Here is a 20,254-nt window from a genome sequence, read left to right as displayed (position 1 = left end):
TTGCTGGGCAAGATATGGGTAAATATCGCAATCTTGCCCATGCAAGTGTCCCCACTCCCAATCTGGCTACGATCTGTCGAGCTCCAGCTTGACCGATCAGAAAAGCCGGTTTTTGGCACATGCGCATTGCGCGCTGAAATCCGGCTTTTCCGATGTCTTCCCGGGTCCATAGAAACTTTGTACGGACCCGGGACATCGGAATTTCTACCCCATTATGTTGGGCTAACTGGTCTATAGTTTCCTGCTTTTTGTCTGCTTCCTTTTTTAAATAGGGGCGTTACATTTGCAGTTTTCCAATCTGCTGGGACCACCCCAGAATCCAGGGAATGTTGGTAGATTACAACCAATGCATCCACTATCTCTGCCGCTACTTCTCTTAAGACCCTGGGATGTAATCCATCAGGTCCAGGGACCTGTCCACCTTTAGTCCCATTATTTTACCGAGTACTACTTCATTAGTGATTGTGATTGTATTAAGTTCCTCCCTACCTATAGCCCCTTGATTATCCACTATTGGGATGTTTTTAGTGTCTTCTACCGTGAAGACCGATACAGAATATTTGTTCAACGTCTCTGCCATTTCCCTGTTCCCCATTATTAATTTCCCAGTCTCATCCTCCAGAGGACCAATATTAAAGGAAACGAGTAACTAAAGTAAACCCCTCAAATATACACTGCATCCCCAAATACATCCGCATCCACATATATACCCTGCACCCCCAAATGTACCCTGCACCCCCAAATATACCCCACACCCCAAAATATATACTCCACCCCAAAATATACCTAGCGCCCCCAAATATATCCCGCACCACCATATACACCCCGCGCCCAAATATACCCCACAACCCCATATATATACTGCATCCAAATATAGCCCGCAACCCCAAATATACCCCTCACCCCAAATATACATTGCACCCCCAAATATACCCCGAACCCTCACATATATACCCTGCACCCCCAAATGTACCCCATACCCTCAAATATAACACAAACCCTCATATATACCCCGCACCCCAAACATACCCCACACCCCCAAAACATACCCCGAACCTCAAATATACACCTCGCATGCACAAATATACCCCACACCCCCCAATACTGAATTTTTGCTCTGAGGCAAAAATGGGTCGCTGCAGTGATATCATCGTCACCAGTGGCGCAGCTGAGCGGGGCGTTACCAGTTACCACCACCGCTGAACTCTCGCGGAATGCCGCGGGAGTCAGTAATGGTGCTGGCGCCCTGGTGAAAAGTCGTTTGCGCCACGTTAATGCCGCCGGGGGAGGCTGACAGGAGGCGCAAATGCCACAAATTTCTTTCTCTGTGTGTCGCAGTGAGGATTCTTCAATATGCTTGGTTGAAGAGCCTCGCTGTTGCTTGACCTGCTCCTATAGATCCCCTTTAGAGGGTGCCACAATGCAATGGCTCTCTAATTACCATAAGTGTCCACCCAAAAAACCCCGACAGGTCAATGAGATTTACTCGAGTTCTGCGGAAAGCTCATCAACCTGAAACGTTAATTCTGTTTCTCTCTCCACAGATTCCTTGGATTCTGGGGGAGTCCCAGCAGATTGGAAAACTGCAAATGTACGCCCCTATTTAAAAAAGGAGGCAGACAAAAAGCAGGAAACTATAGACTAGTTAGCCTAACATCTGTGGTTGGGAAAATGTTGGAGTCCATTATTAAAGAAGCACCAGCAGGATATTTGGAAAAGCACAATTTGGTCAGGCAGAGTCAGCATGGATTTATGAAGGGGGAGTCATGTTTAACAAATTTGCTGGAGTTCTTTGAGGATGTAACGAACAGGATGGATAAAGGGGAACCAGTGGATGTGGTGTATTTGGATTTCCAAAAGGCATTTGACAAGGTGCCACATAAAAGGTTACTGCACAAGATAAAAGTTCATGGGGTTGGGGGTAATATATTAGCATGGATAGAGGATTGGCTAACTAACAGAAAACAGAGAGTCGGGATAAATGGTTAATTCTCGGGTTGGCAACCAGTAACTAGTGGGGTGCCACAGGGATCAGTGCTGGGACCCCAGTTATTTACAGTCTATATTAATGACTTGGAAGAAGGGACCGAGTGTAACGTAGCCAAGTTTGCTGACGATGTCATGATGTTTGTAACCTTCACATAACTGTAACCCTTATGTAACAACACTGTACACTGTATACACCTGAGTAATGCACACCTTGACCACATGGGGTGAACTTGTGGGAGACACTCCTCACCTGGTCATCCAGGTATATAAAGGGAGATCCCACGCAGGGTCATCACTTCTTGGTCCTGGGAATAAATGTTCAGGTCACGTAGTGACTTTGTCTGCAGTACATGCCTCGTGTGATTCTATAGTACGGTGTAAGGACACCACATTTGGCAACGGGAAACGGAAATCAACGACCCACGAGAATAGCCACCGGTAGGACAGAGGAACGGTACTGTGTTGGTGAGGACTGGGACGATTTCGTTGAGAGGCTCCAGCAGAGCTTTGTCACGAAGGGCTGGCTGGGAGCGGCAGCGGCTGACAAGCGAAGGGCGCACCTACTGACCAGCTGTGGACCACAGACGTACGCGCTGATGAAAGACCTGCTCGCACCCGAGAAGCCGGCTGACAAGTCTTTTGAAGAGCTCAGCACTCTGATCGATGAGCACCTCAAACCGGCGAGCAGTATACACATTGGCCCGGCACCGGTTCTATACACACTGACATCGGGAGGGACAAAGCATATCGGACTTCGTTGCGGACCTTCGGCGTTTGGCCAGCCTCTGTAAGTTCACAGACGCCTGCAGGGGGGAGATGTTAAGGGATTTCTTCATTGAGGGCATTGGTCATGCCGGGATTTTCAGGAAGCTTATTGAGACCAAGGACTTGACTTTGGAAAGGGCAACGTTGATAGCTCAGACCTTCATGGCAGGGGAAGAGGAGACCAAGATAATTTACGCGCGCAGCCCTGGTTCCAACGTGGCGATGGACCAGGGAGTTAACATTGTAAACAAGACTCAGAACCCCGCAGGCAGGCAAGGGCAATTCGACACCTCCCAGGCAGCAACAGACTCTAGGGTGGGCCAGCAACAGAGACAATGGCAGGGGGAATCGGCAATTCACGCCATCACAAGGGACAATGCGTCCTGGGATGGGACCATTGACACTCAGCAACAGAGTGCTCAGGAGTAATCAAAGAGACAATCAGAGAGGAATGTCTGTTAACAGTTCCTTTGTTCACAACAATCTCAGCTCATGCTGGAGGTGCGGTGGCAGACATGCTGCGAGAACCTGTAGATTTCAACAATTTATCTGCAGAAACTGTAACTTCAGTGGACATCTGGCCAGAATGTGCAGAAAGCCCATAGCGAGGCTAGTTTACAAGGCAGAGGAACCAGACGAGGGGTCTGCAAGGCAGGGTGATGCTTGGGGCAAAGCTGAAGTCCAGCGGGTTCATGTGGCAGACGTCCACAGCTCTTATACCAAAACGCCACCTATGATGATGAAAGTTCTATTAAATGGCATCCCGGTAAGCATGGAGCTGGACACAGGAGCCAGCCAGTCACTTATGAGTGCCCAACAATTTGAAAAACTATGGCCACTCAAAGCTAACAGGCCCAAACTGGAACGCATTGACACGCAGTTACAGACATACACCAGAGAGATCATCCCAGTACTAGGCAGTGCAAACTTGGTGGTCACACGCAATGGATCGGAGAACCGGCTGCCACTCTGGATTGTCCCGGAGAATGGTCCCGCTCTCTTGGGGAGGAGCTGGTTAGCTGAGATGAACTGGAAATGGGGGGATGTGCACGCCATTTCATCTGTGGAGCGAAGTTCATGCTCACAGGTCCTACAGCAATTCGAGCCACTTTTTCAACAAGGTGTCGGGACTTTTAAGGGCACCAAAGTAGTGATACGCATCACCCCGGACGCAGTCCAGTGCACCACAGTGTGCCATATGTGATGCTTGAGAGAATTGAGAGTGAGTTGGACAGGCTGCTTAGAGAAGGCATAATTTCGCCTGTTGAATTCAGTGACTGGGCAAGTCCCATCGTCCCTGTCATCTCGAACCGTGATATCCGACTAGACCGGGTAGGCCTGCGACTAAAGAAGTCCAAGTGTGTGTTTTTGGCTCCAGAGGTCGAGTTTTTGGGCAGGAGGGTTGCCACAGACGGGATCCGGCCTACCGAATCCAAAACGGAGGCGATCCGTCGCGCACCCAGGCCCGGCAACACATAAGAACATAAGAATTAGGAACAGGAGTAGGCCATCTAGCCCCTCGAGCCTGCTCCGCCATTCAAAAAGATCATGGCTGATCTGGCCGTGGACTCAGCTCCACTTACCCGCCCGCTCCCCATAACCCTTAATTCCCTTATTGGTTAAAAATCTATCTATCTGTGACTTGAAAACATTCAATGAGCTAGCCTCAACTGCTTCCCTGGGCAGAGAATTCCACAGATTCACAACCCCCTGGGAGAAGAAATTCCTTCTCAACTCGGTTTTAAATTGGCTCCCCCGTATTTTGAGGCTGTGCCCCCTAGTTCTAGTCTCCGCAACCAGTGGAAACAACCTCTCTGCCTCTATCCTGCCTATCCCTTTCATTATTTTAAATGTTTCTATAAGATCACCCCTCATCCTTCTGAACTCCAACGAGTAAAGACCCAGTCTACTCAATCTATCATCATAAGCTAACCCCCTCATCTCCGGAATCAGCCTAGTCATGTTTGTAACCTTCACATAACCCTTATGTAACAACACTGTACACTGTATACACCTGAGAAATGCACACCTTGACCACGGGGTGAACTTGTGGGAGACACTCCTCACCTGGTCATCCAGGTATATAAAGGGAGATCCCACGCAGGGTCATCACTTCTTGGTCCTGGGAATAAAGGTTCAGGTCACGTAGTGACTTTGTCTGCAGTACATGCCTCGTGTGATTCTATAGTAAGGTGTAAGGACACCACAGATACAAAGATGGGAGGAAAAGCAATGTGTGAGGAGGACACAAAAATTCTGCAAAAGGACATAGACAGGCTAAATGAGTGAGCAAAAATTTGGCAGATGGAGTATAATGTTAGTAAGTGTAAGGTTATGCATTTTGGCAGAAAAAAATTGAAGAGCAAGTTATTATTTAAATGGAGAAAGATTGCAAAGTGCTGCAGTACAGCGGGACCTGGGGGTACTTGTGCATGAAACACAAAAGGATAGTATGCAGGTACAGCAAGTGATCAGGAAGGCCAATGGTATCTTGGCCTTTATTGCAAAGGGGATGGAGTATAAAAGCAGGGAAGTCTTGCTACAGTTATACAGGGTATTGGTGAGGTCACACCTGGAATACTGCGTGCAGTTTTGGTTTCCATATTTACGAAAGGATATATTTGCTTTGGAGGCAGTTCAGAGAAGGTTCACTCGGTTGATCCCGGGGATGAGGGGTTGACTTATGAGGAAAGGTTGAGTAGGTTGGGCCTATACTCATTGGAATTCAGAAGAATGAGAGGTGATCTTATCGAAACGTATAAGATTATGAGGGGGCTTGACAAGGTGGATGCAGAGAGGATATTTCCACCGATAGGGGAGACTAGAACTAGGGGGCATGAACTTAGAATAAGGGGCCACCCATTTAAACTGAGATGAAGAGGAATTTCTTCTCTCAGAGGGTTGTAAATCTGTGGAATTCGCTGCCTCAGAGAGCTGTGGAAGCTGGGTCAATGAATACATTTAAGACAGAGATAGACAGTTTCTTAAACGATAAGGGAATGAGGGGTTATGGGGAGCGGGCAGGGAAGTGGAACTGAGTCCATGATCGTATCAGCCATGATCGTATTGAATGGGGGAGCAGGCTCGAGGGGCCGTATGGCCTACTCCTGCTCCTATTTCTTATGTTCTTATCTTCTTAAGCTGCTTGACCTGCTGAGTGTTTCCAGCATTTTCTGTTCCTATTTCAGATTACCTATGTAGAGTTCTCAGCTCTAGAACATATTCACACAAGGCATATACTGCAGACAAGGTCACTCATGACCTGCACCTTTATTCCCCGGACCAAGGAGTGCTGAGCCTGCGTGGAACCTCCCTTTAAGTACCTGGCTGACCAGGTAAGGACTGTCTCCCACAAGTTCACCCCCTGTGGTCAAGGTGTGCATTACTCAGGTGTGTACAATGTACAGTGTTGTTACATATTGGTTACAGTTATGTGAAGATTACAAACATGACAACCTACATCACATGTAACACTAGGAAAAGGTATACTTACCATAGAGGGAGTGCAGCGAAGGTTCACCAGACTGATTCCTGGGATGGCAGGACTGTCGTATGAGGAGAGATTGGGTCGACTAGGCCTGTATTCACTAGAGTTTAGAAGAATGAGAGGGGATCTAATTGAAAGGTATAAAATTCTGACGGGGATGGACAGACTGGATGCGGGGAGGATGTTTTCCCCGGGGCTGGGAAGTCTAGAACAAGGGGTCACAGTCTCGGGATACGGGGTAGGAAATTTCGGACCGAGATGAGAAATGTTTTCACTGAGGGTGGTGAACCTGTGGAATTCTTTACCACAGAAGGCTGTGGAGGCCACGTCACTGAATATATTTAAGAGGAAGAAAGATAGATTTCTAGGCACAAAGGCATCAGGGGTATGGGGAGAAAGCGGGAATATGGTGTTGAGATAGAGGATCAGCCATGATCATATTGAATGGTGGTGCAGGCTCGAAGGGCCGAATGGCCTGCTACTACTCCTATTCTCTATGTTTCTATGTATTTGGTGTTTTGTGTGATTATACAAACAGGCGGTTTGAACACTTCACTGAGTGAAGGAACTTCCTCTTCAGCCTGTATTATATTGTTGGAATGTGTTTCTGAGCAGGAGAGTTGGCCCAGGGATCCAAGAAGTTTGTACGAGGGACGGTGCACCAGAGATCCCCATTCAACAGCCCCTTCGCTCCATTTACCACCTGATATACCCCACACCCCTCACTGTAACACTGATATACCCCACACCCCTCACTGTAACACTGATATACCCCACACCCCTCACTGTAACACTGATATACCCCACACCCCTCACTGTAACACTGATATACTCCACACCCCTCACTGTAACACTGATACACCCCACACCCCTCACTGTAACACTGATATACCCCACACCCCTCACGGTAACACTGATATACCCCACACCCCTCACTGTAACACTGATATACCCCACACCTCTCACTGTAACACTGATATACCCCACAACCCTCACTGTAACACTGATTTACCCCACACCCCTCACTGTAACACTGATTTACCCCACACCCCTCACTGTAACACGGATATACCCCACACCCCTCACTGTAACACTGATATACCCCACACCCCTCACTGTAACACTGATATACCTCACATCCCTCACTGTAACACTGATATACCCCACACCCCTCACTGTAACACTGATATACCTCACATCCCTCACTGTAACACTGATATACCCCACACCCCTCACTGTAACACTGATATACCCCACACCCCTCACTGTAACACTGATTTACCCCACACCCCTCACTGTAACACGGATATACCCCACACCCCTCACTGTAACACTGATATACCCCACACCCCTCACTGTAACACTGATATACCTCACATCCCTCACTGTAACACTGATATACCCCACACCCCTCACTGTAACACTGATATACCCCACACCCCTCACTGCAATACTGATATACCCCACACCCCTCACTGTAACACTGATTTACCCCACATCCCTCACTGTAACACTGATATACCCCACACCCCTCACTGCAATACTGATATACCCCACACCCCTCACTGTAACACTGATATACCCCACACCCCTCACTGTAACACGGATATACCCCACACCCCTCACTGTAACACTGATATACCCCACACCCCTCACTGTAACACTGATATACCTCACATCCCTCACTGTAACACTGATATACCCCACACCCCTCACTGTAACACTGATATACCCCACACCCCTCACTGTAACACTGATTTACCCCACACCCCTCACTGTAACACGGATATACCCCACACCCCTCACTGTAACACTGCTATACCCCACACCCCTCACTGTAACACTGATATACCTCACATCCCTCACTGTAACACTGATATACCCCACACCCCTCACTGTAACACTGATATACCCCACACCCCTCACTGCAATACTGATATATGACACACCCCTCACTGTAACACTGATTTACCCCACACCCCTCACTGTAACACTGATATACCCCACACCCCTCACTGCAATACTGATATACCCCACACCCCTCACTGTAACACTGATTTACCCCACACCCCTCACTGTAACACTGATATACCCCACACCCCTCACTGCAATACTGATATAGCCCACACCCCTCACTGTAACACTGATATACCCCACACCCCTCACTGTAACACGGATATACCCCACACCCCTCACTGTAACACTGATATACCCCACACCCCTCACTGTAACACTGATATACCTCACATCCCTCACTGTAACACTGATATACCCCACACCCCTCACTGTAACACTGATATACCCCACACCCCTCACTGTAACACTGATTTACCCCACACCCCTCACTGTAACACGGATATACCCCACACCCCTCACTGTAACACTGATATACCCCACACCCCTCACTGTAACACTGATATACCTCACATCCCTCACTGTAACACTGATATACCCCACACCCCTCACTGTAACACTGATATACCCCACACCCCTCACTGTAACAGTGATATACCCCACACCCCTCACTGTAACACTCTGATATACCCCACACCCCTCACTGTAACACTGATATACTCCACACCCCTCACTGTAACACTGATATACTCCACACCCCTCACTGTAACACTGATATACCCCACACCCCTTACTGTAACACTGATATACTCCACACCCCTCACTGTAACACTGATATACCCCACACCCCTCACTGTAACACTGATATACCCCACGTCCCTCACTGTAACACTGATATTCCCCACACCCCTCACTGTAACACTGATACACCCCACATCCCTCACTGTAACAATTAAATACCCCACGCCCCTCACTGTAACACTGATATACTCCACACCCCTCACTGTAACACTCTGATAGACCCCACACCCCTCACTGTAACACTGATATACCCCACACCCCTCACTGTAACACTGATATATCCCTCACCCCTCACTGTAACACTGATATACCCCACACCCCTCACTGTAACACTGATAGACCCCACACCCCTCACTGTTACACTGATATACCCCACATCCCTCACTGTAAAACACTGATACACCACTCACTGTTACACTGATATACCCCACACCCCTCACTGTAACACACTGATAGACCCCTCACTGTAACACTGATATACCCCACGTCCCTCACTGTAACACTGATATACCCCACACCCCTCACTGTAACACTGATATACCCCACACCCCTCACTGTAACACTGATATACCCCACACCCCTCACTGTAACACTGATATACCCCACACCCCTCACTGTAACACTGATATACCCCACACCCCTCACTGTAACACTGTTAAATAACCCCACACCCCTCACTGTAACACTGATATACCCCACACCCCTCACTGTAACACTGTTAAATAACCCCACACCCCTCACTGTAACACTGATATACCCCACACCACTCACTGTAACACTGATACACCACTCACTGTAACACTGATATACCCCACACCATTTACCTTTTGATGGAGTCTGTCTATTCCGCACTGACCCTCAATGGCCTCTGCACTCACTGACTCTGCCCTGATCATTCAGCAATTTTCCGTTCACCTACCTGATCCGAAGACCCCTCCGATTGCAGCCTCGGTTGCGTTGACGTATCCCAGACTGCGACAGACAACATGAGCTTCAGCGATGTCCCAGTTATCGTCACACACCGTCCCCCACTCTCCGTTGTAGTAAACCTCCACTCGACCCTCGCTGGGTATGCGGCCCCCCGCCAGTCTCAGCTCACCATGATCCATCCCTGGGGAAACAAGCACATCACATGTACCAGACCATTACATAAGAACATAAAAAATAGGAACAGGAGTAGACCATACGGCTCCTCGAGCCTGCTCCGTCATTCAATAAGATCATGACTGATCTGATCATGGACTCAGCTCCACTTCCCCGCCCGCTCCCCATAACCCATTACTCCTTTATCGCTCAAAAATCTGTCTATCTCTGTCTTAAATGTATTCAATGTCCCGGCTTCCACAGCTCTTTGAGGCAGCGATTTCCACAGATTTACAACCCTCTGAGAGAAGAAATTCCTCCTCATCTCAGTTTTAAATGGGTGGCCCCTTATTCTAAGATCATGCCCCCTAGTTCTAGTCTCCCCCATCAGTAGAAACATCCTCTCTGCATCCACCTTGTCGAGCCCCCTCATAATCTGATACGTTTCGATAAGATCACCTCTCATTCTTCTGAACTCCAATGAGTAGAGGCCCAACCTACTCAACCTTTCCTCATAAGTCAACCCCCTCATCTCCGGAATCAACCTCGTGACCTGGGGAGATGGAAAAACATCAGAATTCCTGACGATATATCACAGAACCGTAACAAGAAACAATTGTGTAAATAATATAGAATGTACCGTACAATGTGATACTACCTCTTGGTGTATGGTTGGAATGTCAGCAAATTGAAGAGATTCTCTCCAAATTCCAACCCCTGACCCCACTGACTGCCAATCCCAAAGATACTGTTCCTCCAGCATAAGCTAGTGAGTCGAAGAGAAAATTGGGGTAAGGAGGGAGAAATACTGATTCTTGATACCGCGTGGTATATACAAGGTGGATGCAGAGAGGATATTTCTACTCATAGGGGAAACTAAAACTAGGGGACATAGTCTCAGAATAAGGAGTTGTCCATTTAAAACTGAGATGAGGAGGAATTTCTTCTCTCAGAGGGTTATAAATCTGTGGAATTCTCTGCCCCAGAGAGCTGTCATTATTTAAGACAGAGATAGACAGGTTTTTGAGCGATAAGGGAGTAAAGGGTTATGGGGAGCGGGCAGGGAAGTGGAGCTGGGTCTGTGATCGGATCAACCATGATCTTATTAAATGGTGGAGCAGGCTCGAGGGGCCAAATGGCCGACTCCTGCTCCTATTTCTTATGTTCTTATGTTCTTATGTTCTCTGAACTGCCTCCAATGCAAGTATATCATTCCTTAAATACAGACTAAAACTGTACGCAGTACTCCAGGTGTGGCCTCACCAATACCCTGTACAGTTGTAGCAGGACTTCTCTGCTTTTATACTGCATCCCCCTTGAAATAAAGGCCAACATTCCATTGGCCTTCCTGATCACTTGCTGTACCTGCATACTAACCTTTTGTGTTTCTTGCACAAGGACCCCCAGGTCCCTCTGTACTGCAGCACTTTGTAATTTTTCTCCATTTAAATTATAATTTGCTTTTCTATTATTTCTGCCGAAGTGGATAACTTCACCTTTTCCCACATTATAGAAATATAGAAAATAGGTGCAGGAGTAGGCCATTCGGCCCTTCGAGCCTGCACCACCATTCAATAAAATCATGGCTGATCATTCCCTCAGTACCCCTTTCCTGCTTTCTCTCCATACCCCTTGATCCCCTTCGCCGTAAGGGCCACATCTAACTCCCTCTTGAATATATCCAATGAACTGGCATCAACAACTCTCTGTGGCAGGGAATTCCACAGGTTAACAACTCTCTGAGTGAAGAAGTTTCTCCTCATCTCAGTCCTAAATGGCCTACCCCTTATCCTAAGACTGTGTCCCCTGGTTCTGGACTTCACCAACATCGGGAACATTCTTCCTGCATCTAACCTGTCCAGTCCCATCAGAATCTTATAAGTTTCTATGAGATCCCCTCTCATCCTTCTAAACTCCAGTGTATAAAGGCCCAATTGATCCAGTCTCTCCTCATATGTCAGTCCAGCCATCCTGGGAATCAGTCTGGTGAACCTTTGCTGCACTCCCTCAATAGCAAGAACATCCTTCCTCAGATTAGGAGACCAAAACTGAACACAATATTCCAGGTGAGGCCTCACCAAGGCCCTGTACAACTGCAGTAAGACCTTCCTGCTCCTATACTCAAATCCCCTAGCTATGAAGGCCAATATACCATTTGCCTTCTTCACCGCCTGCTGTACCTGCATGCCAACTTTCAATGACTGATGAACCATGACACCCAGGTCTCGTTGCACCTCCCCTTTTCCTAATCTGCCACCATTCAGATAATATTCTGCCTTCGTGTTTTTGCCCCCAAAGTGGATAACCTCACATTTATCCACATTATACTGCATCTGCTATGCATTTGCCCACTCACCTAACCTGTCCAAGTCACTCTGCAGCCTCTTAGCGTCCTCCTCACAGCTCACACCGCCACCAAGTTTAGTGTCATCTGCAAACTTGGAGATATTACACTCAATTCCTTCATCTAAATCATTGATGTATATTGTAAATAGCTGGGTCCCAGCACTGAGCCCTGCGGCACCCCACTAGTCACTGCCTGCCATTCTGAAAAGGACCCGTTTATCCCGACTCTCTGCTTCCTGTCTGCCAACCAGTTCTCTATCCACATCAGTACATTACCCCCAATACCATGTGCTTTGATTTTGCACACCAATCTCTTGTGTGGGACCTTGTCAAAAGCCTTTTGAAAGTCCAAATACACCACATCCACTGGTTCTCCCTTGTCCACTCTACTAGTTACATCCTCAAAAAATTCTAGAAGATTTGTCAAGCATGATTTCCCTTTCATAAATCCATGCTGACTTGGACCGATCCTGTCACTGCTTTCCAAATGCGCTGTTATTTCATCCTTAATAATTGATTCCAACATTTTCCCCACTACTGATGTCAGGCTAACAGGCCTATACTCCATCTGCCAAATTTTTGCCCACTCACTTAGCCTGTCTATATCCCTCTGAAGATTTTGTGTGTCCTCCTCACACATTGCTTTCCCAACCATCTTTGTACCATCAGCAAACTTGGCTACATTACACTCAGTCCCTTCATCCAAGTCATTAATATAGATTGTAAATAGTTGAGGCCCCAGCACTGATCCCTGCGGTACCCCCCTAGTTACTGATTGCCAACCGGAAAATGACCCATTTATCCTGACACTCTGTTTTCTGTTAGTTAGCCAATCCTCTATCCATGCTAATATATTATCCCCAACCCCGTGAACTTTTATCTTCTGCAGTAACCTCATGTGGCACCTTGTCAAATGCCTTCTGGAAATCCAAATACACCACATCCACTGGTTCCCCTTATCCATCCTGTCCGTTACATCCTCAAAGAACTCCAGCAAATTACCACCTGATTCCAGGACCAGACCAGGTCCATCCAATCCAGTACCAGACCAGGTCCATCTGATCCAGGACCAGACCAGGTCCATATGATCCAGGACCAGACCAGGTCCATCTGATCCAAGGCAAGACCAGGTCCATATGATCCAGGACCAGACCAGGTCCATATGATTCAGGAGCAGATCAGGTCCATCCAATCCAGTACCAGACCAGGTCCATCTGATCCAGGACCAGACCAGGTCCATATGATCCAGAACCAGACCAGGTCCATCCGATCCAGGACCAGACCAGGTCCATCTGATCCAGGACCAGACCAGGTCCATCCAATCCAGGACCAGACCAGGTCCATCTGATCCAGGACCAGACCAGGTCCATATGATCCAGTACCAGACCAGGTCCATCCAATCCAGGACCAGACCAGGTCCATCTGATCCAGGACCAGACCAGGTCCATCTGATCCAGGACCAGACCAGGTCCATCTGATCCAGGACCAGACCAGGTCCATACAATCCAGGACCAGACCAGGTCCATGTGATCCAGGACCAGACCAGGTCCATCCGATCCAGGACCAGACCAGGTCCATCTGATCCAGGACCAGACCAGGTCCATCTGATCCAAGACCAGACCAGATCCATCCAATCCAGGACCAGACCAGGTCCATCTGATCCAAGACCAGACCAGGTCCATCTGATCCAGGACCAGACCAGGTCCATCCAATCCAGGACCAGACCAGGTCCATCTGATCCAGGACCAGACCAGGTCCATCTGATCCAGGACCAGACCAGGTCCATCCAATCCAGGACCAGACCAGGTCCATCTGATCCAAGACCAGACCAGGTCCATCCAATCCAAGACCAGACCAGGTCCGTCTGATCCAGTACCAGACAAGGTCGATCCAATCCAGGACCAGACCAGGTCCATCTGATCCAGGAGCAGACCAAGTCCATATGATCCAGGACCAGACCAGGTCCATCTGATCCAGTACCAGACCAGGTCCATCTGATCCAGGACCAGACCAGGTCCATCTGATCCAGGACCAGACCAGATCCATCTGATCCAGGAGCAGACCAGGTCCATATGATCCAGGACCAGAGCAGGTCCATATGATCCAGGACCAGACCAGGTCCATCCAATCCAGGACCAGACCAGGTCCATCTGATCCAGGACCAGACCAGGTCCATCTGATCCAAGACCAGATCAGGTCCATCTGATCCAGGACCAGACTAGGTCCATCCAATCCAGGACCAGACCAGGTCCATCCGATCCAGGACCAGACCAGGTCCATCCGATCCAGGACCAGACCAGGTCCATCTGATCCAAGACCAGACCAGGTCCATCTGATCCAGGACCAGACCAGGTCCATCTGATCCAGGACCAGACCAGGTCCATCTGATCCAGGACCAGACCAGGTCCATCTGATCCAGGACCAGACCAGGTCCATCTGATCCAGGACCAGACCAGGTCATGACTCTTAGCAAAGATATATTCCAGTGAGAAAGAAAGACTCTAAGGGAAGGATGAACCATCCCTGGTTAACTAAGGAAGTAAAGGATGGTATTGTAGGGGAGGACGAAAAAACCCTCATTTTACCCAGAAGGAAAAGGGCTGTGGGATCGGTCTGTGCTGTGAATTGAAACCGAGATGGTTTGACCTTGGCAGAGCAGTGATTGGACGGGGGAGGACACCGGAGGGCCAATGGTGGGACAGAGTCAGCCCGAAGCATGGGGCTTTCAAGCCAATGGGAGAGCATTTGCTCGAAAACTGTGGGACTGACTCACAGCCATTATCGGGCTATTGTCTTCCCCATGTTTACACTATGGAAGGAAATTATGCAGATCTTCAGAAAACTAGGGAACCCAAAACAAACCAAGGACCTACACAATGGCTACAGGAGGTCAACGGCCAACCCAATTAACACCTACTCAAACCTTGAGTAGGTTAGAAAAACTGAATTGGGGGAAAATTATGCAGACCTTCAGAAACCAGGGAACCCAAAACAACCCAAGGGCCTACACAATGGCTACAGGAGGCCAACGCAATCAACACCCACTCAAACCTTGAGTAGGTTAACATCAGTGGAAAAAACCCGCAATAATCTAAAACTGCTGCATTTTTCAAAATCACAAAGCCCACCAATGGAAAGGATCAATTTCAGCAGGAGAGGCGGACTGGATAATCTGGCTATAAAAAGGGGTTTCTGACTCATTGTGTGTGGTTCCCTGCCCTCGTGATCCAACAACCAGCAAGCCTCTCGACACTGAAGGAAAACCAGTGTCCGAAGACACTGAAGATAGAAGAAACAAACCACCAGACTGCAGAAGCCACAGTAGTGAGTATAACCTCTGGTCCCCAGAACTCCCAACTCAGTTAGGCCAGGAAAGGTGGGAGGTTGGGCATTGTACTGCTAAACTTGTGTAAAGATTTTCGTTGTGTCCGTTTTAGTGGGATTTAGGGGGATTGTTTTGTTGGTGTATTGCTGTTTGTTGAGATACACCTTGTCAAATAAATTGGAAGCCTAAGTTCCTCTTGGAATCACCTTGTCTCAGTTCTATTGTATTACATCTCCTGATTGTGAGTCTTATGTCAGAACAGTGTAAGGGAAGCTAGGAGCGCCTCGAAAACGCTCAACTGTGTGTCACAGGCGAGGGAAGAAGGGGTTAGGAGTGTTTGACACTCACAGGTGCCTCACAGGCTAGGCATAAGCTGTGGGGACGCACGAGTCTCAAAACCCCCTTCATAAGCTGTGGACACAGTCTCTCCAGGGGTGCTCTTGCAGCACTCAGGGTACCTCACAGGCCAGGCATAAGCTGTGAGGGCAGAGGCCCAGAGAGAGACACCCAAGGCACAACAACAACCCTGTGAAAAGCCCTTACAGTATCAAATTGAAAACAATGGCATACAATGTTGTGAAGAACAGTGGTAGGCCAGAGGATTGGGAAATGTTTAGAAACCAGCAAAGGACGACTAAAAAAATGATAAAGAGAAAGAAGATAGGTTATGAGAGTAAATTAGCAAGAAATATAAAAACAGATAGCAAGAGTTTCTACAGGTATATAAAAAGGAAAAGAGTGGCTAAAGTAAATGTTGTTCCCTTAGAGGATGAGACCGGGGAATTAATAACGGGGAACAGGGAAATGGCAGAGACTTTGAACAAATATTTTGTATCGGTCTTCATGGTAGAATACACTAAAACATCCCAATAATAGATAGTTAAGGGCTATAGGGTGGGGTGGGGGGGGGGGGGGGGGACTTAAAACAATCACTATCACAAGTGAAAAAGTACTAGGCAAAATAACGGGACTAAAGGTGGACAAGTCCCCTGGACCTGATGGCTTGCATCCTAGGGTATTAAAAGAGATGTCTGCAGTGATAATGGATGCAAGTTTGCTGATGATACAAAGCTGGGTGGAAAAGCAAATTGTGAGGAGGACACAAAAAATCTGCAAAGGGCTATAGACAGGCTCAGTGAGTGGGCAAACATTTGGCAGATGGAGTATAATGTGGGAAAATGTGAGATTATCCAGTTTGGTAGGAAAAATAACATTAAAAAAGCAAATTATAAATGCGGAGAGACTACAGAATGCTGCGATACAGAGGGACCTGGGGGTACTTGTACATGAAACTCTTTTGGAGTATACAGGTGCAGCAAGTGATCAGGAAGGCCAATGCAATGTTGGCCTTTATTGCAAGGGGGATAGAGTATAAAAGCAGGGAAGTCTTGCTACAGTTATACAGGGTATTGGTGAGGCCACACCTGGAGTAATGCGTACAGTTTTGATTTCCATATTTACGAAAGGATATACTTGCATTGGAGGCTGTTCAGAGAAGGTTCACTCGGTTGATTTCGGAGATGAACGGGGTTGACTTATGAAGAAAGGTTGAGCAGGTCGGGCCTCTACACATTGGAGTTCATTAGACTGAGAGGTGATCTTATCGAAACGTACAAGATTCTGTGGGGGCTCGACAGGGTTGATACAGAGAGGATGTTTTCACTGGTGGGGGAATCTAAGACTAGGGGACTTAATCCAGATTCCAGTCCAGGATCTGGAATGCGCTGCCCGAGAGGGTGGTGGAGGCAGACTCAATCGTGGCTTTCAAAAGGGAGTTGGATAAATACCTGAAGGAAGAAGCTTTGCAGGGATACGGGGAAAGGGCAGGGGAGGGGGAATGGCTGAGATGCTCTTGCAGAGAGCCAGCACAGGCTCGATGGGTCGAATGGCCTCCTCCAATGTACCGTTCTGGTCTCCTTAATGAAGGAAAGGTGTTTGTGCCTTTGAGGGAGTGCAACGAAGGTTCACCAGACTGGTTCCTGGGATGGGGGGATGGAGGTTTGTCCTATGAGGAGAGATTGAGTAGACTAGGCCTATATTCCCCAGAGTTTAGAAGAATGAGAGGTGATCTATTTGAAACCAATAACATTTTTTTGGGGCTTGAGAGGGTTAATGTTGAGAAAATGTTTCCCCGGGCTGGGGAGTCTAGAACCAGGGCTCACAGTCTCAGAATAAGGGGTCGGGCATTTAGGACTGAGATCATAGAATCATAGAACCATCGTGTCTGCGCCCGCCAACAAGAGGCTACCCAACCTAATCCCACTTTCCAGCTCTTGGTCCATAGCCCTGTAGATTACAGCACTTCAAGTTCATATCCAAATACTTTTTAAGGGCTCAAGTTTCGGACGCAAGCTAGAATGGCGCACATCAGAGAGGCCCGCCCAATTTATAGAGCTAAAATTGTGCCGAGTACTTACCTCGCGATTCTCCGATATCTGTCGGCCCATTCCAGGTCGGCGTGGCACAACAGGAACTGCTGGGGGTGGAGCTACAGCCCTGCGCCAAAAACAGTGCCAGCAGCTGCACGCATGCACAGTGGGGGCTGCACGCATGCGCAGTGGGGGCTGCACGCATGCGCAGTGGGGGCTGCACGCATGCGCAGTAGCTCCCGGCCCTCCCAGCGCGTCCTGACTCCGGGCGATTGCCCTATACCTGGCCGAAGAGACGTCGCCCCTATCCCAGGCCGAGTGACCTGACACCTCTTACCTCGGCGGCGGGGCCCGCCTGGCCTCTCGCTGGGGGCGGCCCCGCCCGAAGAGTCGTCATCGGCGGCGGCCCGGCTCCGTCGTCTTCTCCCCCCCAACCCCCCCACCTTCATCTTCTTCTTCTCCCCCCTCTCTCTCCTCTCTCTCCCCCCCTCCCCCCTCTCACTCTCCCCCTCTCTCTCTCCTCCCCTCTCTCTCCTCTCTCCCCCCTCTCTCTCTTTCCCCCCCTCTCTCCTCTCTCCCCCCCTCTCTCTCTCTCCCCCCCCTCTCTCTCTCTCTCTCTCTCTCTCCCCCTCCCCTCTCTCTACCTCTCTCTCTCTCTCTCTCTCCCCCTCCTCTCTCTCTCTCTCTCTCCCCCTCCTCTCTCACTCTCTCTCTCCCTCTCTCTCTCCCTCTCCATCTCTCTCTCCCCCCTCTCTCTTTCTCTCTCTCCCCCTCTCTCTCTCTCCCCACCTCTCTCCTCTCTCTCCCCCCTCTCTCTCCTCTCTCCCCCCTCTCTCTCCTCTCTCCCTCTCTCCCCCCCTCTCTCCCTCTCTCTCTCCCCCTCCCCTCTCTCTCCCCCTCCCCTCTCTCTCTCTCTCTCCCCTCTCTCTCTCTCCCCCTCTCTCTCTCCCCCTCTCTCTCTCCCCCTCTCTCTCCCCCCCTCTCTCTCTCTCCCCTCTCTCTCTCTCCTCTCTCTCTCTCTCTCTCTCTCCCCCTCCCCCTCTCTCTCTCTCCCCCCTCTCTCTCTCTCTCTCTCTCCCCCCCCCTCTCTCTCTCTCTCCACCCCTTTCTTCTCTCTCCCCGCTCTCTCTCTCTCTCTCTCTCTCTCTCCCCCCCTCTCCCCCACTCTCCCCCTCTCTATCTCTCTCCCCCCCGCTTCTCCCCGGTGCTGTAGTAGGTGAGTAGAAATCATTTTTTATTTATTGAGTGATTTTTTAAATTTTTTAAATTTTTTTTGATTGATTTATTGGTTGATTTATTGATTTATTGATCCTTTATTATTGATGATGGCTCTTTATTTGTAAAAGTGAAGTGTTTAATGTTTGTAAACCCCCCTCGCTCCCCCCATCTCTCGTTCTCTACGCCTGATTTTCTAATTGTAGACAAGGTTTTTCTGAGCGTACAAAAATCTACACTTACTCCATTCTCAGTTAGTTTGGAGTAAGTTTTTGCTGCCTAAACTTTCAAAACAGGCGTAAGTGGCCGGGCACGCCCCCTTTTGAAAAAAAAATCTGTTCTAAAATGGAACAATTCTAACTGACTAGAACTGGAGCAAACTAAATGTCGAGAATTACAATTTCTAAGATGCTCCATTCTAAACTAGTTGCTCCAAAAAAATAGGAGCAACTCAGGCCGAAACTTGAGCCCTAAATGTGGTGAGGGTTTCTGCCTCTACCACCCTTTCAGGCAGTGAGTTCCAGACCCCCACCACCCTCTGGGTGAAGAAATTTCCCCTCAAATCCCCTCTACACCCACCCCAATTACTTTAAATCTATGCCCCCTGGTTGTTGACCCCTCTGCTAAGGGAAATAGGCCCATTCTATCCACTCTATCCAGGACCCTCATAATTTTATACACCTCAATCAGGTCTCCCCTCAGCCTCCTCTGTTCCAAGGAAAACAACCCAGCCTATCCAATCTGTCCTCATAGCTTAGATTCTCCTCTCCCGGCAACATCATCGTAAATCTCCTCTGTACCCTCTCCAGTGCAATCACACCCTTCCTGTAATGTGGTGACCAGAACTGCATGCAGTACTCCAGCTGTGGCCTAACCAGTGTTTTATACAGTTCAAGCATAACGCCCCCCCCCCCCGCTCTTGTATTCTATGCCTCGACTAATGAGGAGAAACATCTTCACTCAGAGGGTGGTGAATCTTTGGAATTCTCTGCCCCAGAGGACTGTGAATGCTCAGTCATT

General features: G+C 48.7%; 1 protein-coding gene across 3 annotated transcripts in view; it reads right to left on the bottom strand.

Annotated features, from left to right (window-relative positions):
• Nucleotides 1-20,254, bottom strand: part of LOC139235409 (galectin-3-binding protein-like) — a 76,616-nt gene that overhangs the window by 43,635 nt on the left and 12,727 nt on the right. For all 3 annotated transcript variants that reach the window (XM_070866543.1, XM_070866538.1, XM_070866548.1), the window contains exon 3: nt 9,816-10,007. In XM_070866543.1, coding sequence (XP_070722644.1) covers nt 9,816-10,007 — 192 coding nt within the window. The remainder of the gene's footprint in view (nt 1-9,815; nt 10,008-20,254) is intronic.

The sequence above is a fragment of the Pristiophorus japonicus genome, chromosome 2, assembly GCF_044704955.1.
Source record: "Pristiophorus japonicus isolate sPriJap1 chromosome 2, sPriJap1.hap1, whole genome shotgun sequence".
NCBI classification, from domain to species: Eukaryota; Metazoa; Chordata; class Chondrichthyes; family Pristiophoridae; genus Pristiophorus; species Pristiophorus japonicus.
Note: the sequence above shows the minus strand (reverse complement) of the source record. Positions and strands in the feature narration are given on the sequence as shown.